This window comes from Neofelis nebulosa, chromosome 8 (genome assembly GCF_028018385.1).
Source record: "Neofelis nebulosa isolate mNeoNeb1 chromosome 8, mNeoNeb1.pri, whole genome shotgun sequence".
In the NCBI taxonomy this organism is placed as follows: Eukaryota; Metazoa; Chordata; class Mammalia; order Carnivora; family Felidae; genus Neofelis; species Neofelis nebulosa.
The window spans coordinates 140,081,606-140,104,313 of NC_080789.1; the positions used below are offsets into that span (position 1 = coordinate 140,081,606).

At 59.8% G+C, this 22,708-nt stretch overlaps 1 protein-coding gene across 5 annotated transcripts in view; it reads right to left on the reverse strand.

Moving 5' to 3' along the window:
- Positions 1 to 21,730, reverse strand: part of PFKP (phosphofructokinase, platelet) — a 55,813-nt gene extending 34,083 nt beyond the window's left edge. For 2 of the 5 annotated variants that reach the window (XM_058682026.1, XM_058682024.1), the window contains exons 1-2: positions 21,536 to 21,730; positions 8,382 to 8,455 (exon numbers count right to left, since the gene is read on the reverse strand). In XM_058682026.1, coding sequence (XP_058538009.1) covers positions 8,382 to 8,455; positions 21,536 to 21,647 — 186 coding nt within the window. In that variant the 5' untranslated portion in view covers positions 21,648 to 21,730. The remainder of the gene's footprint in view (positions 1 to 8,381; positions 8,456 to 21,535) is intronic. The other 3 variants (XM_058682028.1, XM_058682025.1, XM_058682027.1) reach the window with 3 other exon arrangements.
- Positions 21,731 to 22,708: the final 978 nt, after the last annotated feature.

Here is a 22,708-nt window from a genome sequence, read left to right on the forward strand (position 1 = left end):
ACGTGACCCCCGGGCTCAGGCTCCCCACAGCCCCCCAGAATAGGCCGTCTTCACGGGGCAGCGACAAAGCCTACCGGGTGTGCGTTTGTAGCCCTGTCCATATAACATATGGGGCCGCCGAGGATGTCTGTGGAGGGTGACGTGGGCCAGGCCCGGCCCCCGGAAGGGGGGCTCCTGAGAGGTGTGAGTTGTGCTGTGCCAGCTGTGAGTCACCAGCCACACACGCTGCCCCGGGACCAATGCAAAGGCAGGCCCTCCCTGCTTCTAAGGGACTCCCAGGGACACTGAGCAGCGTGTTACAAACAGGTAGAGAGACGGGCAGCTAGACGGTAGACAGACAGACGACAGACAGAGAGCAGGGAGTGGACGCAGAGGGAGGGAGCCCCCGGCCTCAGGACTGCCTGTCACCGAGCCCTGCCAACTAACTCCCCAGTTTCTGCTAAGAACTACCCCCCCACCCCCCGTCACCCTGCACGCACCACACGCCATGCCATTCCTCAGATATGGGAACAGCATTCAACGTCCGTGGCGGTGCCGGCTTTCCGAGCTCCGTTCTCTGAAGCCTGGGATGCAGGGACACAGCACGTGTCACAGGACACAGGCCTGCGCTGAACTGGACCCAGCGCACAGCACGATGCTTCAGCCCCAAACCCGCGCGGGCCTGACGACGAGAGAAAACATCTTCAACGAGGCCAGAACGGCAGGTGTAAACCAGGGCCGTCCCGCGCACGGCAGTGGGACGTGCGCTAGCCCCTTGGCAAAACCCAGAAAGCCAACACCCCGCTCCCCCGCCCGCCAGAGTAATGCCGGCACCCTCCGTCCTGAGGTCACCAAGGACACCCAGGGGAAGGGGCCGCCCCGGGCACCCCAGTGCCGGCGAGGACGCGGAGGCCGGGGCAGTGTTCCCAGCTTGTCGAGGGCTGTCTCCGCTGCACCTGGCTGGCGGCACGGACCCCTGGACAGTTCGGGCAATTTGTGTGCCCCGCACGGCGCCTCTGTGGGGAATGCAAAAGTTCCCTCTGCTGTATTGTCACCGCTCAGCCTTAAACACTGACTCAACAAAAACATTTCCGAATCCCTTTGCTCCTGGGGTAGGAATGTGGGAAATCCTCCTAGAAAACACGACACACATTTGGAAAGGCAGAATATCCTCCCAAGACGGTTTATTTCGCGCGGCACGGCTGTCTATGGGAAAGGAAGCACCCGTGGGCTGGGCCGGAGGAAGTGACTGGCAGGGGCGGGGGGCTCGGGCACATCTGACCACAGTTTTAAGCCGTCCTTCGCTTCCCAGGAAGACGTGACTAAACCAAGAAGGCCGGTTTTACACAAACGTACCATAATTTACAAGCTCGGACGAGCTATTTTCTACTGAAGCCTCTTTGGAGGTTTGAATGCCTATTCCAATACAGCCAAGAGCCCAAAATATGTTCTGTCATTCTCTTTGGAGTCTGACTTCAGAGCGAGTTCCATGACTCACACGGGAGTAAAGGCACGCAAAAGCTGGAATAGCCGCACTGAGTTTTGACCCTAGACTAACCCTCCCCGCCTGGCTGGCCCTCGTTTGCACGGTGTTGAGCCAGAGAGAGACCCTTCGCGGCTGCACCAAGTGTGACGACCTGTGGAGGCTTCAAGCAACACCTCTTGGTGACGTCTCCAAACGCGCCCCAGACTCTGAAGTCAGTTTGACCCCCTTGGAACCGTCCTGAGCAATGTCCAGGGAGGCCTGGGGGCCCAGTCTGTCCCCAGGACCCCGTGCTGCCTTCAGAGGTCACTCTGACCTGCATTTTTAGGCACCTGTTAAATCGGCTCTGAGAAGAGTCGGAACCAGTCCACGGTGGGTGGCTTCCTCTCACAAGAGACCTCATACTGCGTAATTTTTTTTAAATAAAGGCCCAGAAGGAAACCGGAGTCCCGTGCTATGGGAAGGACGCTTTGTGATTTAGAAGGCTCATGTTGGAGGCGTCCACCCTTCTCCTCAGCTGGACGATCCTCCTTCCGGATCCCGTTTCTGGCATTTTTCACCCAGCATCTCGCCGTCTGAGTGGCACACGTTCCAGCTACCAGCGGAAACACTGTAGCCAAGATCGCGACCGCGAAGCGTTTTCTAGATGTGACCACTGACACCAGAGACCTCTCCCGGGCTTCTGCTGCTTTGCATAGATACGTGTTTTGGTTTCCCGCTTTAGTCCTTGACAAACGAGAACACGTCACCGACAGGACTTAACGGCAAGCACACAGAGGTGCGCTCTCGACCACTGGAGGCTTTGGAGTCAGGAGATGCCATCCTGCTAAACCAGGTGGGCGTGAGACAGCGGCGGGCACGGGTCCTCCACGGTGGTGCCTTCGAAGTCCAGGAACGTCGGCTGTTTTGCTACAGGAGATTCTGGGCGGAACCCCCCCGGTGACACAGCAGGCCCTCCCAGACCCAGCGCCCAGTTCACCGCCCCCCCCCCCCCCCCCCCGCCCCAACCCCAGGGCTCTTTGGGGCCTGGATGCTCCAGCCTAGCGGGCCTGAGAGCACTCAGGGAGCCGGGACCTCAGGGACGATGCCCCAGAGCCGCCTCCGCACGTGTCCCACCAAGCTGCGGTCAGACTCTCGAATTCTACAATTGGTTAGAACAGGACGGGCCCCAGCGGAGCCCCGCACGGTGTGCCTGTGGAGACCGGCCGGTCCACCAGCGTGCTGCGTTAGCCCCTTGGCGTTATCGGATGTCTCCACACCGAAGCGGGTAACACAGAGTCCCAGGCCGGTCACAAAACCCACGGCCACAGCGGGTCACGGCAAATCAGCATGACACGGCCCCGCGGTGATAACGCAGGGCGGGGCAAAGGCCCGGAAGGAGATTATATTTCCGAGATTAAAACACTAAACTGGGAACCAGGGCAAGGTTGTGTCAAGCAGGACCAGCGTGTGGACGGTCCAAAGACGGGTCACGGAGCGGGCCCTCAGTGGGAGAGACGCTCAGCCCTATGCCCGTTACCTCTGTCATCTGGCTGCGTGCGGCCACAGGACCTTTGTGAACCCAGTAACCATGCGGACAGGCCTGCTGGAGCTGGGCAGCCGACCCCGCAAGTCATCTGCAAGGGACACACACTTGACTGCTCGTTCGGGCCATCCTACTACTGTTTTTAGACAGATGCTTTGTGGGTTAGTAGTTCTGACTCTAAGGAAGTTAAAATGTAGAAACAGTTAAGTGTCAAACATGCAGGAGAAGAGAGTGTGGTGCTGGTCACCTGGCCTTCCCAGCACTCGGGGTGGAGAGTGGGGGGAGGCAGAGGCAGGGGTGGGGCGGGTCCGAGCAGGCCAGCACGCCCCCCAGAAGTCACCCTGGGCATCCTGGCCTGCTCGCCCCCCGTCAGGAGCACAGGGGGCACCCACATCCCATCACACCCGGACGCCCCACGCCCAGCAGAGGAGGGCGGGTCAGGAGGGGACCGCTGCTGTCCCACCCGGCCTGGCTGGAAAGTGGGGGGGTTGGGTGGTCACTGTCTTTCTGCCCCGAGCATGACATTTCTTGCTTAAAGACGGTGAACGCAGGCAGCCCGTCAGAAGTCACGTGCCCCGTGGCAAACGGGGTTTCTGTTCGGAAGGGGAAAATGACACCACTCTGTGAACAGACAGATTAAAGCTGGTTTATCAGGGTATTAAGTCAGCTCTGACGAGCAGGGTCTCTGCCTGCAGCCCAAGCCGGCCAGGCCAGGGTCACAGCTCTGACCTGGCTGAGGCCCCTCTCTCCAGGAAGTCTGACTACCGCGTCAACATCTTTTAACAAGAAGGTTGGCTGCTGAATGTGCCGGGAATCATTCCTGCCTTTATTCAGGGTTCAGAAGACCAGAGACGGGCCTGTGGGTATTTCCAGGTCTGTGTGCCCATGCCCAACTGGTAAGCGTTATCTCAGAGAGGAGAGACACCGGGCGCCTAGGGTGGGGGCTCAGTCCACTGAGCGTCCACCTCTTGGTTTTGGCTCCGGTCATGATCCCAGGGTTGTGCAATCGAGCCCCGCGTCGGGCTGTGTGCTGAGCAAGGAGCCTGCCTGGGATTCTGTCTCCCTCTGCCCCTCCCCAGCTCCCTGCCTCTCTCCGTAAAATAAAAAAATAAACACACAAAAAAGAGGAAGGACTTTTAAGTGAGTCATGTTTAAAGAGCTATAATTTCTGTAAATCTGCAGAAAAACCTTCTGCTAATAGGATTTTGAGTCTGCAGATTATAGGAGACAGAACTGGCCTCCTGTTTCTAGCAACCAAAGACAGGAGGAACAGAGGACTTAACGGCCCTCCTCAACCCCGGGACCGCGTCCTGGGCACAGTCCTGTGAAAACATGTGACGTGCTCGTCATCGCTGTCCCCGAACAGCTAGAGACACCTGTAGGTCTCTAAGGAAAAACCCGAGCCTGAAAGGAAAAGGAGAAAAAGCGACAACTGACTCACCAGGTGGAAAGAACGGGTTAATCGGCCACCCGCCCCCTCCTCCCCAGACGGTGCCCAAGGGCTCAGCACAACAGCACGTGGTCCTGGCCCGGATTTACAGCAGTCCCGGCTGCAGCCAGACAGAACAATCCGGGTGCCAGACCTGGAGCAGGACTGCCAGCGTTTTCCCATCAATACACTTCCCACAAACTTTCTGCTGAGGGAAAAAACCCAAAAACCCTTCCTTTATGTAACACTAACCCGTTTAACTCTTTAGGCGCGTGGGGAACCTTGAAAGCTCCAGTCAAGCTCCGGGGGGGTGGGGGCGGGGGGCTATACACACCGACAGGCAGCTGGATAGACTGCTGAGTGAGGTTTTGGAGAAAGAAAACCAAACGTCTTATAAATCTGAGCCCCAAGGGGTCTCGGACGGCCGTCCCCAACGGGGTGACTGTGCCCATCAGCACCACTGCCCACGTCTGGAGACACTTCTGTCACGACTGTGGGGAAGGGGGTGGTTCCAGCCGGTGCCCCCTGCCCGTCCCAGGGACGGTCATACTAGGTGGGCGGGTAAAGGATGAGCATTCTGCTGCCCAAATGAATTAGGAAAAAAACCAGCAGATTTCAGAGTCGGTTGGATTTCAAAGACAGGGTCCTTTACGTGGTGACAAAGAGCTGATGGTACCTGAACGGATTCACTTCGATGACATGCTATCGGTTCCCAGTGCCAAGTCTGAGGGTGGGAGGCGACAGAGTTTTGAGTGAGCCCAGGACGGCCCCCCATGGGGACAGAAAGGACAGGCTGTTCCCTAGAATTCCTCTTTTGAGGGTGGGCGGGAGGGGTGTCACGAGAAGCAAGGTGTCTTCTCCAGACAGATGCCTTCGGTTCAAGGGAGCCCCTCTCCAGGCTGCCCCCGTTAGCTCCCCATCGCTGGGACTCACGGGCCGGCCGTTCCTGGGGCCGAGCCACAGACACTGCCCTCTGCTCTTATCCCCGGCACCTTCTTCCCGAGGTGCCAGTCACCAGTAAAGCAGTTATTACACCACCCTGCACACAGACCCTCCCTGAAAGAAATGGGATCTGTTCAGACTCAGGACTCCGCGCTGCCCATCTGCGGGGAGGGGCGGGATGCCAGGCTCGCCCAGCCGACAGGACCCCCACCCACCCCACCCCTTCAGGGAGGGCACCAAGAATACGGCCCAAAAAGTGGTCGGGACGAAAGCGGGCAGCAGAGCCCATGATGGGGAGAAGAAGTCTGGTTCCCTGTGTCAAGACTCTTCCAGAGAAAACCCAAGATGCTCTTCTCCCAAGGAACTCACGTTCCTGGGGGCGGGCATAGCTGATGTGCCCCAAGGCGATTCCTGAACTGGGGACACCGTGAAGTCTGGTGGTAGAGATCTCATCTGACTATCCCATCTCAATACCCCCAGGACACAGGGCCAGTGACGACAAACAAAACCACAACAGAACTCTTAAACCGGACAAGGATTAATGCTGACAGTTACTAGGTCGGATTCAACACCCAAAGGTTTGGCATGCACGCGGCCACCAGGCCCACCCCACGCCCTCCGCCTGTTGACCTCGGCGGCGTGGACATTCGGGGCCAGGTAACTAACTCCCTGTTGTGGCCGCTGTTCTGGGCACCGCAGGGAGCTGAGGGGCGTCCCCGGTCCCCAGGCACCACATGCCTGGAGCCCTAATAACGTCACAGCCACAAAATGTCTGCAGACATCAGCGTCCCCGGGGGTAGTAGGTCCCATCCCCGTCACCGGCCGGATGGGGGACTGGGACTTTCTCCCCAGCTCTGCCCGTGACGAAAAGACACAGAAAAGGCAAAGTCTCTTTTTTTGAAAGACACACACCAGTCAGTTTCTTCAACCATGAAATAACGGAAATGACTTCCTTCCCCTCCCTCCAGCACCCGCAGTCACCCTCCAGACCCAGTGGCCGCTGGTGACAGAGCTGGAGCCTGGAGAACCCCCACAGCGTCCCCAGCGAGGGGGACAAACACTGTGGGGCCCGCGTGCTGCACGCCCAGAGTCCAGGCAGAATCGTCTGCACCAAATCAAAAACACGCTGTCGGTCACAAGAGAGGAACCTGGTCCGAGTCCGCCCCAGTCCCCAGCAGGCAGGGGAGGGGGGGGGGGTCCTGGCTGGAGCTCCAAGGCAGAGGCAGCCCCTCCCCAGGGTGAAATGGAACCAAATGGAAAGGCAGAGGGCATCTGTGTGCGTGCACGCGGTCCCCGGCAGCGGCAGGAACACACGCGGGCAGCTGTAGCAAGCTAAACATCCATCGGGGGGCGGGGTCTGTCCACACCAGCGCCCCGGCCCAGGGCCAACGCCCACGGGGGTGACGTGACCCCGAAGGCACCCCAGACAACAGTCTGGAAATGCTTTGATTGGGCCCATCCTTTTCACAGCGCCCAAATCGGAGAGACGCAAACCCCAGAGCCACAGAGCCGCAGCTCGGAAGAACAAAGCCAAGAACGGGGCAAAAAAAACACCTTTCTAGCAAACAATACACAAACTGTTATCCAGCCCGACGAGCAAAGGCTTGTGACCCGCCCCTTCCCAGAAGGAGGAGAGCCCGGGCCAGCTCTGGGGGGCCAGGGCAGGGTGGGGGGGAGGTCAGGGCCTGGAGCCGGTTTCAGGAACCACTGTGGCAAAATACCGTCCCCCGCACCCCCCACCGTCCCTGCCGCACGGGCCATCCCGTCGGCGCCCTGTGCTGGGATCGCGGTAATCACACAGAACACCTAATGGCTTCACACACCATCACGGGTCTCCTGTGTCAGGACATTTGAAAAGTGGGGTGTGACCTGACTGGTTCAGTCGCACGGGACAGGACATTTGAAAAGTGGGGTGTCACCAGTCACACGGGAGAGGAATGATCCCGCAAACGAGGGGTCACGTAAATGGGAGTCCCCAGTGGTGGGATATCGCAGAAGTGTGGAGAGGGATCGTGGCGGAAAACACTGCACAAAATATATTTGCTGTAGTTTTTTTTTAATTTTAAATGTTTATTTTTGAGAGAAAGAGAGAGAGCGTGAGCAGGAGAGGGGCAGAGAGAGAGGGAGACACAGAATCGAAAGCAGGTTCCAGGCTCTGAGCTGTCAGCATCGAGCCTGACATGGGGTTCGAACCCATGAGCTGTGAGATCATGACCCGAGCCGAAGTTGGACGCTTCGCCGATGGAGCCCCCCCAGGCGCCCCCTATTTGCTGTAGTTTTTATAACATTCAGATCCCCTTCTAGACTTCTACTCACATACAGTCTTGGGGAGGACCAGAATAAAAGACGAATGTGCTCTCCTCTTTCCGTGTTTTCCGCTTTGTTAGGTTTCATAAATTTAAAACCTAAATAGAGATTATTTTTCCCTCATAGTTTTTGACGTAAACGCCCTGGTCCAAACTACACGGGCGCCTCCCCTCCAAACCTCGCCTACTGCTAAGTGGTCAGCCCCTGGAAAGTGGGACATCACAGCCCGTGGCCCCCGGCTCACCTCGGACTCTTCATTTGAAGTTGGTACGTAAAGGGTTGTGGGGGAGGTGGTCTGGGTTTCCCGGTGATGAAACAAAGCTCAAAGTGACCTCTTTCTCCCAGTTACCTCAATGTTTATTTGCGTTCAGCCCCATAATGAGTGACAGATCACTTCCGTAAGGAAGGAGGGCTGCAGACAAATACGGTCATCCCATGGGGCCAGCAGGTAGGCACGAAGCGGCATTTTGCGCCCCGCGTGCTCCCCCCAGCCCCTCACTCCCGGCACAAACCTCACAGACCTGCACCCAGACAGGAGTGCGACCTCCCCACTCCCCGGGCCTCCCCCCCCCACCCCGCCCCCGCACACAGGGCCCTGCTCTGGCCTGAGGGGCATGCCCACCACCCATCATCTCATGTTGGGTCAACAGCATCCGGGCAAGCGTGAGGCACAGGTCCCCGAGTCAGAGAAAGCGGGAGGGAGACGCAACACTGACCTCATAGATAAAGTACACCTTGGCCCCCACGTATATTCCCATGCGCACCACAGCACGGACAGCAGCATTCATACCTGTGGAAGGAACGGGGACAGAGTCAGTGACCAGACTGTGGCGATTCGGGTGCTGCCATTTAACCCGCTGTGACCACGTGGGAACCACGAGCCCACGCGGCGGGCTCCTCACACGGACAATGGGCCTGGCGTGCACGTCCGGGGTCAGGGCCAGGCGGCCGGCGCGCTGAGGGCACACGGCCGGGGCGCATCACTGTCCGAGAGCCCGGGGCACCCTGACAGTCACCGCAGACAGAGGCGGGACACCGGCCCAGAGGAGTTGGTAGGCAACACAGCTCATCATTGAGACACCAGAGAGACCGGGGCTTATCTGTAGTTAGACGGACTCAACTTGACACGGACGAGGACTGCCTCTGCGACCGGAGGAGGAAAATCGTTATTTCGTTAGCAGCTGGCGGTGTAAAGAATGTCTCCGTGAAGGGCCTTAAATTCAAACTAAGTCACACCGTTTATTAAAAGAAAAGCCAGCCCAATATGGTATGAATAAATACCTACTTAAGATAAATCTCGGACATGCTCCACACTTGCCCAGAGGACGCTACCTAAAGGGGATTAAAGCGGTTTTGTGCGACACGGCCTCGTGCTCTCACGACACCCCGACTTGCTCTCCACGGGAGCCCCACTTTTGAGCGGTGCACCTGGGCCGGGTAAGCCCTGGGGAGAGCGGAAGGAACAGGAAACTGCAAACCCTGTGTCATCACTAAGAGGGCGGCCCGCAAGGCCAGGATTCGGGAGGGGACGGTCGGTCCCAGGCCTCGAACAGGCAGCTCCTGGCTCCCAGCCGACATGCGGGACACCAGGTCGTTCCCCTGCCTCCCCCGCTAACTCACGTTTCAGACACAAATGTCAGGACTGCAGAGGCTGGAGAACACGGGCCACGAAGGAAAGGCCACCCCTGGTAATACACGGAAGGCACCTGGCTCCCAGGAGCGTTACAGACACGGACATGAAATTTGTACATACTGGGAGGGCAAAGCCAGTCAGAAGACAGGCAGAGATGGTCACAGCTGAGCCACGTCTGAGACCTGAGAACACGGCTGTTGGCTCTCAAAGGCTACAGTAGTCACGCGGCTGGACGAGCTTGGGGCCCAGACCTTAGAAATAAGTCCATGTTTAACGCACACGTAAAACATACACGTCCGTGGACACGTGCACATCTGAGAGCCATCACTTCCTGGTCGAACCCCGTTTGAGGACCTACAAATTAACAGCTGTTCAGTCCTCCAGACCCTCAGACTCTGCACATCAGGGCACAGCCTCCACGCCCCCCATGTGCTGCCTTTCCCATACGTGCTCTCCGTGCTGCTACCCACGCTGGACCCACACACCGCGACAGCCTCTGCCCTCGAAACTGGCATTTCTCCCGTTTGCCCCACATCCTGCCGTGTCCCTCTAACCTTATCTACACCACGGCCAGAGGACTGAAACGGCTTTTTGTCTTTGGTTAGTTACGACACAAGTAATTTATAAATACGTTCTTCTTCTTAAAAAACTACGGGGCGCCTGGGTGGCTTGGTCAGTTAAGCAGCCAACTTCGGCTAAGGTCACGATCTCGCGGTCTGTGGGTTCGAGCCCACGATCTCGCAGTCCACGCTGACAGCTCGGAGCCTGGAGCCTGGGGCCTGCTTCGGATTCTGTGTCTCCCTCTCTCTGCCCCTTCCCCTGCTCACACTCTGTCTCTCGCTCTCTCAAAAATAAATAAACATTAAAAAAATTTTTTTAAATATTACAGGGCGCCTGGGTGGCTCAGCCAGTTAAGCGTCTGACTCTTGATTTCGGCTCAGGTCTTCATCATGGCTCATGAGATTTCGGCTCTGCGGGGTCAGCAAGGATTCTCCCTCTCTCTCTGTCCCTTCCTATCCCCCTCCCTCTCGCTCTCTCTCTCAAAATAAATTAGTAAGTTCATTTATCCATTTAAAATGTTCATTTTGAGAGACAGAGCATGTGCACACGTGCACACACACACACACACACGTGCACACACCGGTGGGGGAGGGGCAGAGAGTGAGAATGTCAAGCAGGCTCATGCTTGGCACAGATCAGTGACATCATGACCTGAGCTGGAAATCAAGACTCAGATGCTTAACCGACGGAGCCCCCCAGGCGCCCCGGGGTCTCCTGCGTCGGCACCCACAAACTCGGATATGCCCGTGTCCCTGCCCTCGATTCGACAGGGCCTGCACGCATCGAGCCAAACTCCTCAGGGACAGGTTGTCCAGCACAGGGACTCTATCTACCTGCTCGGCCCCACCTGGATACTCGACCTTAAATCTCACGGTCGGTCATCTCCACAGCACAAGCCCACAGCTCCCCCCGAAATGTCACCGCGTCCCGGTCAGACACGCTGGATGCCCTCCCTCGACCTGCAGATGGGGCTCCAGACCCCCAGAGACTCCCTGCGAGCCCCCACCCACCCCTCGTCCCTGGAGGAGTGGCACAGTGTGGGCTCTCACACCTGTGCGGGCGGCCTGTGCGTCCCCCGCGGCCGTGTCAGGTGGGCGGCTGGGGGGACAACACAGCAGCTTAGCGTCCCCCCCAACAGGCTCCAGGATTCCGGGGCTTACGCTGCAACCACCGTCACAAGGAAACTGACCCCGAGCCCTTCAACGGCACCATCACCGGGTGGGAAGTATGATAAACACCGACTTCCGGGCCGTCACCCTCCTGAACGCCCCTCCTTTACGAGGCGTCATTCCCAAGGGGCCCCTCACACCGGCATGATAAATGGGGCTTTTACGCCATGTAAGTGGCTGAAGGAAGGAACTGTGACAAGTAGACATGATCCAGAGGGGACCCCCCCGAGTCCCTGTGGGATAAAAGCCTGCCCCGACTATAACCTGTCATGGGAGGCCCCCTGCCTGCATCCCACCCCTGCCTCCCACCCCTGCAGTCACCTCTGCAGTCACCCCTGCCTCCCACCCCTGCACTCACCTCTGCGGTCACCCTGCATCCCACCCCTGCAGTCACCCCTGCATCCCACCTCTGCATCCCACCCCTGCACTCACCTCTGCACCCCACCCACCCCTGCAGTCACCCCTGCCTCCCACCCCTGCACTCACTTCTGCAGTCATCCCTACATCCCCCCCCTGCAGTCACCCCTGCACTCACCTCTGCACCCCACCCACCCCTGCAGTCACCCCTGCCTCCCACCCCTGCACTCACCTCTGCGGTCACCCCTGCATCCTACCCCTGCAGTCACCCCTGCCTCCCACCCCTGCCTCCCACCCCTGCACTCACCCCTGCATCCTACCCCTGCAGTCACCCCTGCCTCCCACCCCTGCACTCACTTCTGCAGTCACCCCTGCATCCTACCCCTGCATCCCACCCCTGCCTCCCACCCCTGCACTCACCTCTGCAGTCATCCCTACATCCCCCCCTGCATCCTCCCTCTGCAGTCACCCCTGCACTCACCTCTGCACCCCACCCACCCCTGCAGTCACCCCTGCCTCCCACCGCTGCACTCACCTCTGCAGTCACCCCTGCATCCTACCCCTGCAGTCACCCCTGCCTCCCACCCCTGCACTCACCTCTGCGGTCACCCTGCATCCCACCCCTGCAGTCACCCCTGCATCCCACCTCTGCATCCCACCCCTGCACTCACCTCTGCATCCCACCCACCCCTGCAGTCACCCCTGCCTCCCACCCCTGCACTCACCCCTGCATCCTACCCCTGCACTCACCTCTGCACCCCACCCCTGCATTCACCCCTGCCTCCCACCCCTGCACTCACCTCTGCAGTCACCCCTGCCTCCCACCCCTGCATCCTCCCTCTGCACTCACCCCTGCACTCACTTCTGCACCCCACCCCTGCATCCCACTCCTACACTCACATCCCACTCAGTGCCCACCTAGCACTGGGTATCCCCCTGGGCCCTGGCAGAGTCCCTGGGGGCTTCTGGGGGAGGGAGGAGCCTGAGCATTTCCACCAAGTTCCCGGGGAGGGGGAGACGGAGAACAGTCCACCCAGTACATCCTGAAAACCCCCTCCAAGACTCACTGGGCTTTAACTCACTTACTTGCAAGTGAGTCATCTAGTGAAGCCAGCCGGCCTCTTGCCACAGCTCGGAGCTCCGCCTGGGGCCTGGGGAGGGGCCATGCCTGTGGCTAATAACGAGCTGGGGTGGACGCTCACAGGAAGCCTGTGGGGTCCGGAGCCCCCCTGGGCAGATGAGGAAGTCAGGCTCCGGGCACAGAAACTGAGAAGCCAAGGGAACAAAACTAATAAAGGGCACAGGCGGCGGGTAAGCCTTGGCCTCCAGTCAGACTTAGAGCAGCAGGAAGTCTGTGCTGGAATCCCCAAAGCCAACCGCGAGGGATCCAGATGCCCCCTGGGCCCCAATTCCTGTCTAAGTGCTCGGGGCGGGGCCTGTGGGTTAGTCAGCCCTCGTGGGTCCTCCTCCCACCGGGCGGGGTTGGGCCCGGCAGGTGGCCGCCTTCCAGGGAGGGGACCCAGGAGGACAAAAGCCAGGGAAACGGGAAGACACCCCTGCTCCCCAACAGCCTGCATCACAGGGTTCCTTCCTCATGCTTTCGCTTTTGCTTCGGTGGCCACATCGGGGAATTAAAGCAACTCTCCTAATTGTTATCATGGGGAAATGTTATCTTGCTGCCGAGTCAGAATCTTAGTGCTTCGAGAGCAGTGGCCTCGTCGTTCGCAGAAATGTAAACCCGGCCTTCAGGGAATGTGGAGTCTGGTTACGGGCACCCAAAATGACGAAACCTTGGGAAAACGAGGGGCAGCGAGGTGGGAAATGTGTGCTGGTGACTTGAGACGCAGCAGAACGATCGGACCCTTAAGTTTTTCTGATCTTACGTATTCGATGCTTCTCACCAAACTAGGGTGCAGGTAAGAGCGTCTGGTCAGATCTTCCCTCCCTGGAGGTCAGGGAGCGCCGTGGACCTGTTTCCAAATGCTTCCTGAGGTCTGTTCTGATGACGTTTAAACTCTGAGGAATCTTGGGGCGCCTGGGTGGCTCAGTCGGCCAAGCGTCTGACCCTCGGTTTCAGCTCGGGTCCTGATCTCAGGGTTTGTGGGATCGAGCCCTGTGTCGGGCTCTGTGCTGACAGTGCAGAGTCTGCTTGGGAGTCTCTGTCTCCCTCCCTCTCTGCCCCTCCCCTCCCCCCCCCTCAAAAATAAATAACAAGTAAACTTTAAAAAAAAAAAGAAAAGAAACTTCAAGTCATCTGTAAGAAGTAAGGGATATGCTGATTCTAATAAAACGAGTGGGGCTCGGCTTGTGTTTCCCACGTGATCGGAAGAGTATAATCAACCTCCTGACTTAACCCTCTTAACGGTATGGAGCGATTTTCCCCACTCGTCACCTTCCCTTCACTAATTAGTCCCTACTTAAATTCCTTTTGGAAAAATAAAGCCCAGCTGTTCGGCCCTCTCACCGGCCTCTATCTGAATTCACGCGCCTCTTTGTACCGAAGCAGCTGTCAGCGTGTGTCAGAAAACAAGCTAAAGCACCGTTATCTTCCTCCTGCTCCTAAGATTCTCCACTAAGCCTCCCTGTTTAATAATGTAGGTAGGAGGGGCGAGGGGGGGAGGTCACAAGGAGAGCTGTGTCCAGGGGCTGGCTCCCCCGGGATCAGTTGGCAAGCTGGGAGCTTCCCCGCATCCTGTGCTATCCACATCGCTGAGTCCCGCGTGAAAAGTCGGGGGAAAATGTGGGCACGCGTTCACTCGTCCAGCCGTCCGGTGCACACGGATGGGGCATCGTCTCCTCGCCAGGCACTGGTGCCCTACATCACTGGCCAAACAGGACGGTTCCCGGGCCCGAGAAACCAATACACTGCCAAGGAGGAGAGCGCGGGCAGAGCGGGGCTGGGGGACTGGGTGCGGGGTCCGGTGGGGGGTGGAGCAGAGCCGGCGTGCCCGCCCCGGGGAAGCCTGGGTGACAGGGAGCAGGAGAGGCCAGGCACTCCGAGCCTGCCACACGCCACGTCCCAGTGCCCACCACGGACACCGAGACCACAGCCAGCAGTCCCCTGCACGCCATCCGAGCTTCCACACAAAGGCTCAGGGGGGACCCTTTATATCCAAGCGGCCACGGCCACCGCAGGGGCTGAAGCCCCACTGTCCCTGGGGCGGCCCCGGACTCTGCCAAGATGCACTGTGGCAGATAACAGAGCGCATGTCAAGGCTCAGCACGGAAACAAAGAAGTGAAACGTCCTATTAATGGTCTTTATATTAATGGACTGAAATACTAGATTGAATAAAATACACATTTACAATTAACGTCTCCTGTTTCTTTTCCCTTTTTAAAATTTGCTTATGTTTATTTATATTTTAGAGGGAGGGAGAGAGGGAGAGAGAGCGAGCGAGCATGAGCAGGAGAGGAGCACAGAGAGGGAGACACAGAATCCAAAACAGGCTCCAGGCTCCGAGCTGTCAGCACAGAGCCCGATGTGGGGCCCGAACCCACTAACCGTGAGATGGTGACCTGGGCCGAAGTCGGACACTCAACCGACCGAGCCCCCCAGGACCCCCTGTTTTCCCTTCTGTAATGCAGTGGCTACATAGTGACATCCATAATGGGCCTCATGTGGGAGCCTGGTTTCTATCACACAGCAGTGGAATCTACTTCTGAATCCACACCGTAACAGTGGTGTGGTCTCTTGCCGGGAGCATCAGAGCAAAGCTCCTTGGAAAGGTGGAGAATATTCCAGACACCTAACAGCTCATCCCCTGCTGATGGGTTTTCCTGGACCTCCCATTGTTCACTAGTCTAAGCAAGGCTATCAAGAACATTCTACCAACCTGCCTGCCTCCACCGCTGCTCCCGGCTCTGCCTTTCTTCCTGCCCTACTGTGAGCTCCTACCTGAGGCCAAACCCTCCACCTGAAAAGTCACCCGACCCTCCTGGGTCCCCGCCATAGGGGCGTCTTGCCAGGGGCCCAGCTCCAGTCCTGCAACCCTCCAGCTATGGCCCAATCCTGCTCCCCATGAGACCCTAAACTTGGGCTTTGCACCCACACCTCAGGTGGCTTCCCTGAACCCACAAGGCAAATCCAAAGTCCTCACTGCCTGCCCCTCCCCGGAACCTCACCCACCTGGCCCTGACCTCTTCCCCCAGCCCCTGCACGCCCCCCCCGCCGCCCCCATGCCAGGGTACTACTATGCGCTGGTTCACCCCTCAGCCCCCCATGGGGCGTGTGGAGAGTCTCTGCGCACAGGTGTCCCGGGCCTTCCAGAAACAGGCTGTCCGCCGGGTCCGGCTCCCTGACAGAGGGCGTCCGCCGTCTGCCCCGGGCATCACTCTGCACCCAGGCAGCCTCGCTCATTGATGGGAGGAGGACATGGGAAGGGGAATCTAACCCCAGGAATATTAATCCAGAGCTGAGCCGAGGAGGAAGGGCCGCGGGCGGCCACCGCACCTGCTCTGCCAACCGGTTCCCAGTCGAAGACACGTCCAGCCACATCACTTGTTACATGCTCCATGCAAGGAGTCCTATGCGTAACCCTCCCAGTCAAGATCCTCGTCCTGATGGGCCGAGCTGCCCCGTGGACCCCAACTCCAGCGTGGCCCTGAGCCGACCAGAGGGACCAGAGGTGCGGTGCCCAGACCCGCGACACCAGAACGCGCCTCACCTGGGTGGCTTCTTGGAAACCAGGGGGACAAAGCTCCAGAGCCCCCAGGGGCAGGAGGGCGGGGCAGCGTCCCTGGATGGAAGACTCTCACTGGGGAGGAGGGGAGAGGAAGGGGGAGCAAGAAGGGAGTTGGGGAGAGGACAGCAGGAGAGCGATTCTGTGGCTTTGTTATGCAAATGAGCACTGGAGGCCCCGCCCAGGGGAGAGTGGGACCCTGGCAGGACCCTGGTGGAGAGCAGGAACCAGGCTATTCACCCCCAACAGCCCCAGGGTTCTGGGGGGCCCGGGGCTCCACACTCTCGTCCTGACAGGCACAACGTGTGTAATTCCAGGCACGCTAAGTACATGGCGGCAAAGACGTCTGGGATAAAGGGGTGGGGGGGCGGACACCAGGGCCCCCAGGCAGGTGCACCAAATACAGACAGAGCGCCCTGCTGAGCTTGCTGAGAAGAGGGAGGTGGACACACAGCACCCGACCATTTTTAACGTAAAGCCCCCTGCCCTTTGTCCAGATACACCCTCCTGACCTAATTACAACCGCAGCAAGCATACAGTTTTGGGTCCCCACATTTGCTGTCACCCCGTCCCGGCCCGTCTCTGTGTTTCTAACGGTGATGGCTCCTGGTGGCCCCTCTGGTGGGCAGAGTGGCCCCCGGGGGCCCCCGGCTCCCCCTGATGAAACGTTTCAGTTCCGAGCCAAAGCTGTTTGCTTCCCGTAACCGGGTTTGAGTTTTTCTGAAAGGCGACCAAGTGTCCAGCGTCTAAGTCACCTGGGTGTGCCACACGGTGCGTGTGCCACAGTTCCAGAAAACGGTGCGATCGCTGATTGCTCACAGGGTTACCGCTGTGATTCTAACACACCGCTGCCAGGACGCAACAGTTTTTGATAAATTAATTATTACATCTTAAGTGGAAAATAAACCCCGTTACAGAACGTATGTGGACAGAGTTCCAGGGCAGTGAGGGGCCCCAGAGTCCTCAGAGACAAGATGCCCACTGGCCCCCGCTTCCCTCTGCATCGAGCTGGGCTCCTGGCGCGCACAGAAGGAACCCACCCGAGCAGGGCCCAGTGCGGTGTTGCGGCTTCGCGTGTTCAATGGCAGGACCACCCTCGTGCCCGAGGCCCCGAGACCAGAGCCTCACATTCCCGACTACGGTGCTCAAGTTCGAATCTTCGAGGCCTTGGCGTTCCCAGGCACCGCTCTGCAGAAGGACTGCTTTTGATTAGTGAGGCTCAGTCATCGAAATGACTTCATGAGAAAAGGAAGGAGCCAGAACTCCAGTCGCCTGGCATTTTGCGACAGGGAGTGGCCCACAGGCCTCAGTGAGAGTCAGGGGAGCCGTGCAGCAAACACTCGAGAGCCTGTCCCGTGCCGCGTCCTGTGCTGGACCCCAGAAATGCACTTGGGGAGAGACACTGGGGTCCCCCTCCTCCCGTGCCCTCTGCACCGCTGTGGCCCGGCCCTGTCTACCACTTAGAGCTGAAGGCAGGCAGCTCCCCACAAAGCCCGCTTGCCCCCGTGTGCACTAAATTAGCACAGAGTAGCGCCTGCACAGCCCAGAAGGTAGGTACTCATCCTGCAAGTTATTCTTGCTGATGCTGGAAAGGCTGATCCAGACTCCGTTCATGTGAGCTCCCCGAATACTGTACTCGTGCTTGCTTTGCCTCAGGTGAAAGAGGGACTCAGCCTTCCTAGCCTCGCTGCCCTGGGTTCCTGCACCTTCTCAGCTGTACCCGGCCTTCCGGAGCCCACACTCTGAATCATGTTTGGTGAGTGACACAATCTTGCTGGAGGGTGGCTGCTTAGTCATGGAAAGGCTGTCCATCCAGCAAGGTGGAAAATCAGTTTAAACTTGCAGACGTCCTTGCGACAACAGAAGAAACCCAAAGAATGAGAAGAACAATAAGGTCTAGAAATAGCCTTCCTTAAGGGGTGGGGTGGGGGGCTGTGGGAATACAGATGAGGGGATTTTTTTTTCTTTCTTCTTCTTATTTTTAAAATAATTACACAAAACTCGAGTGGAAAACAAAAGCACTCCATCACTCTGGTATCGACATGGGACTGCTTCGGCTACCCCAGTGCTATCACTGTAAACAGGCGTTTTCTGCTCCCCTCACAAAGCTGTGGAAAAATCATCCGTATAATGTTGAGCAAGCTGGGCTTTGCACACTTTGGAGCGTTAACTTGGACCTGAACTTTACAGCTTCACCGAAGAAAGGCCCCCGGAGAGCATGGCCTGCTGGGAAGTACTGGGGATTGAGGGCTCACAGGGCTTTGCCTAAATCCTGCCAACTGCCACATATGAGCCACGTGACCTGAACGAAGTCACTCGCGAGTCTGTAGGACCTTCTCCCCACCTCGAAAATGAAGACATACGCACCGTGGAGTAACGTAATGAGGCCTGGAGACGGAAAGCGTAGCGCTCCCGGCCCCCCAAATAGTAGCCATGGTCATCTCCACGTGGAATCCGACCATCATTCCACACCGTATTAGGAAACTACCTTGTGGGGCATCTGGGTGGCTCAGCTGGTTAACCGTCCGACTTCGGCTCAGGTCATGATCTCTCAGTCCGTGAGTTCAAGACCCGCGTCGGGCTCTGTGCTGACAGCTCAGAGGCTGGAGCCTGCTTCGGATTCTGTGTCTCCCTCTCTCTCTGCCCCTCCTCCGCTCATGCGCTCATGCTCTCTTTCTCTCTCTCTCTCTCTCTCTCTCAAAAATAAAAAGATTTCTAAAAATTAAAGAAAATGGGGCGCCTGGGTGGCGCAGTCGGTTGGGCGTCCGACTTCAGCCAGGTCACGATCTCGCAGTCCGTGAGTTCGAGCCCCGCGTCAGGCTCTGGACTGATGGCTCAGAGCCTGGAGCCTGTTTCCGATTCTGTGTCTCCCTCTCTCTCTGCCCCTCCCCCGTTCATGCTCTGTCTCTCTCTGTCCCAAAAATAAATAAATGTTGAAAAAAAAAAATTTTTTTTCAAAAAAAATAAATAAATAAAAATTAAAGAAAAAAGAAAACTACCTTTAAATTAAGGCTTGCACATGCTCTCCTGGATCTTTAGCTATGAGCAAAATTCTCCTATCTTGGCTGATAGAATCTGGAATCAAGATAAAATGGGAAAAGAACAGAGCGTCTTAGACAGCATCTCTAGGAACAACCTTCTCTAGGGGTCTGTAAATCTGCTGCTGCTGAGACTGACCGAGCACACGCTGGGAGGAGCTTTCTCAGACAGAAGCGGATGGAGACCCTCAGTCAGAGCTCAAAATACCAAAGCAGGAGATGCTGCTTCCCATGGAGTTCCAGACAACACGGAGTCGAAGGCCTCAGCTCTGCCGGATAAATGCCCAGACCACGGGAGGCTCTCCCAGGGGCAGCCCGATGCCCAACTGAGAGTGTCAGGCACTTCCCATTAATCTGACACCCCGGAGCGGCCTTCTCAAGTCTGGGTCTCAACGTTTCCTCTCCCAGTGACCAGCTGTGTGGACTCACTGGCCTCTTGTTACTTACAACTACTCACAGGTGGCTGAGCCAGGAGAAGTGACAGAAAATGCTGACTCTCCTGTGCCATCACCTCGAGTCCGTGCACGTCACCTACCAGGTAGCTGAGCAAGCTTTTGGACGGGGGTTCAAAAGAATGACCCGTCCATGTATTTTCACCAGACCTAGAGCCTTAATTGTAAAACCACCTTGAAACTCTGACCCTGAAGCCCTGTGGTTTAAAAGCCAGTTCGTCTTCCTGCCCAACGGTGCATCCCCCTGTCGAGGCCCAGATTAAGATTCACCCAGGATGCTTCCGAAAGTGTGCCAGCCCACGTCTCCACACGCACGTGCTTTTCAAGCCGCGGTTGGCGGGGAAGCCACTCTGAGCCCCACGGCGACCCCACCCGGACTCCACGTGGCACACGTTGGGTGTTTACTTAAGCGACAATACAGTGTTCCCCCGTGTTTCCAGGCCGGGCCAGTGCCCTGTCACAACACTTCGCGCCTGCGGAATGTTTACTCGGGGGATCACTTTACTAGGATACTAGGTCACCGGGGGAACTGCTCGATCAGCCGGGGGTCCCCCCCTCCGGAAGGGAAGGCGGGCCTGTGTGGGTGGGGGGAAGGGGGGCGGTGAGCAGCACGGCTGCCTCCCAGGGTGGAAGAGGCGGCTCCCGCCGGACTCCCGCTCCGCGGTGCGGACAGCACGCAGTCCCCGCGCCGGGTGCCCAGGGCCAAGGGCGCAGGGCGCGAGGGTGGCGACTGGCCCGGCATCACGTAGACGCGCGAAGGGCGGGGCTGAGGCCACAGCGCCCCAACCTGCCGCCCCCGCGCCAGCCACGCCCGGCTCAAGGGCGACGGGAAGGTCACGGGCGCGGTGGGCGGTGGGGGGGGGGGGGGGGGGGGAGGGAGAGGGGAAGTGCCAGGCAGCGCGCTCCAGCATCCTTCCGCCTCGTGTGGCCCAGAAACGCTCCCGCGTCAGGCTGGAGCAGGAGGGGGGGAGAAAACACCAGCAGACCCAGCTGGATGGGCGCCTGCAGCCCCGGCCATCTCTAGGCTGCGAGGACGCCTCGGGTCCACTTCCCAGCGGTCGGCGTGCCCCACCCATCGATGCACCTGGGCCAGGAAACCCCACCGTCCGAGAGCTCCGGTGGCCCCACGTGCACCCAGCGCCAGAGGCCGGGCGTGGCCGGGTCACCCCTCCCTTAACTATAAACATCTCTTGGGTGTCCGCGGCCCCGGGCTTGCGTCCCCCTCTCCCCAAGGCGGCCTCCACATGGTGGGGGTGGCGGGGAGGGCTGGAGTCCGCGCCCCGGGGCTGGCGACGCCCCGGAGTCCGCGGCTTCCTGGTCCTTCCCCCCGCCAAAGGAGGCCGGCGGGGCGGGCCTAGTGACCCATTCCCGTCTTCGGTTTTGTCAGCGGAGCGGCGGAAACCGGGCCCGGGGCCCCCCGCGGGTCCCCTCGCGCTCCCCGCCGCGCCCCGCAATGCAACAGCGGGGAGCCCGCCCGCGCCGCGCGGGGACGCGAATCCGCAGGACGCGCGGTGGGGACCGGCCGTTCTTCCCGCAAGGGGAGGGGGGTCGACGGGGAGGGAGCCGCGGCATCCGGGGGGCCGCGCTCTCCCCAAGCCTCGGAGGAGCATCGCCCCGCCCTACGACTCCGAGGAGAAATGACCTCGGGAGACCCCGTCCCCAGCCCCAATTTAAAACATAAACGTGGGGGTGGGAAATTAACCGATCTTCCTGATAAAGCGTCCCCGGGCCACAACCCCCCTCCTCCTGACCCCCGCCCCCCGCAGCCACCCCTTCCGAGGCCGCTCCGCCCACTCGTGCCCCGGAAGGCCCCCCTGCGGCTCCCGGGCGCCGGGGCGGGCCCCCACCCTCGTCTCATCCGCGCACCCCCTCCTCCTCGCCTCTTCGGGGCTCCCATCGCCGCTCCCCGCTCGCCCCGGGCACCCCGTCCCCGCGCCCTCCTCCCATCACCCCTCCCCGGCCGGCCGGGCGGCCGCGCACCTTGGGCATCCCCGCCGCTGGTCAGCACGCCGATGGCCTTGCCGGCCCCGGAGAGGTGCTCCAGGAACTTTCGGAAGGAGCCCTTGCGGGCGGAGACGTCGTCGTCGTCCATGGCGAGCAGGCCGAGCAGTGCCGGGGCGGACGCGCAGCAGCCTGGACCCCGCCCGCGCCGCTGCCACTCGGAACCGTCCGCCCCGGCCGCGCCGCGCGCGCCAATGGGCGGCCTAGGGCGGGCTCCGGGGCGCGGGGGCGGGGCCGGGGCGCGCCAGCCGCCGGTGGGGGAGCGCGGCAGGTGGGGGCAATCCGGGGGGGGGGGGGGCTGGCGGAGCGAGCGCGGCAGGTGGGCGGGGGCAAGGCGGAGCGGGGGGGCTCCAGGTGGCACGGGGTGGGGGACGAGCTGCAGGTGGCGGGCGCACCGCTGGTGGGCGGGGCGTCCCGGGTGGGCGGGATCGCAGCGGCTGGGGGAGCCTGGCAGGTGGCCGCGAGCGCCGCAGGTGGCGGGTGTATCCCGGTGGGCGGAGCATCGCAGGGGGCGGGCGTAGCGGGCGCTGGCGGGGGCGGGGGGAAGGGAGAGGGCGGGAGAGAGCGCGGGGTGGGTAGGGGGCCCCGCAGGTGGAGGGACTGGCACCGCGGGTGGGCGGAGCGTCCTAGGTGGGCGGGATCGCAGCCTTTGAAGGGAGCGCACCACTTGCGGGGCCGGAACCCCGACCGCGGCGCTCCCCGCGGGATTCCTCCCGGGCGGCGCTGCGGGCGCCCCCGCTTTCTCTCGGGCTCTCCCTGCTTTCACCTGCGGCCCGGGGCGGGGGGACGTGCCGCGATCCTCCAGTCGGTGGGCAAAAGTGGGCAGCGCTGGCTGGCGGTGTCCAAGCCCTGGGCCCGCCCCCGGCTGGAGGAGAAGGAAGTGACCCCGCGAGGTGGCCTTAGCGACATCCTGGCGCCAGACCTGGATGTCCAGAAGCCAGTGGGGCTGGGGCGGGGGGATCTAAGACCTAAGTTCTTACCTAAGGACCCCGACTAGCTCCTGCGTCGTCAGCCAGAAGCTCCCACACTCTGTTGGGAATGTCCAAACCCAGAACATTCCTATGCAGCGCGTCGGTGACGGATGGACCGGCCGACTTTTTACAGAGCTCAGCTCACTGCCAGTTACCTGCTTCGGATGTGGAGCCGGTCCAT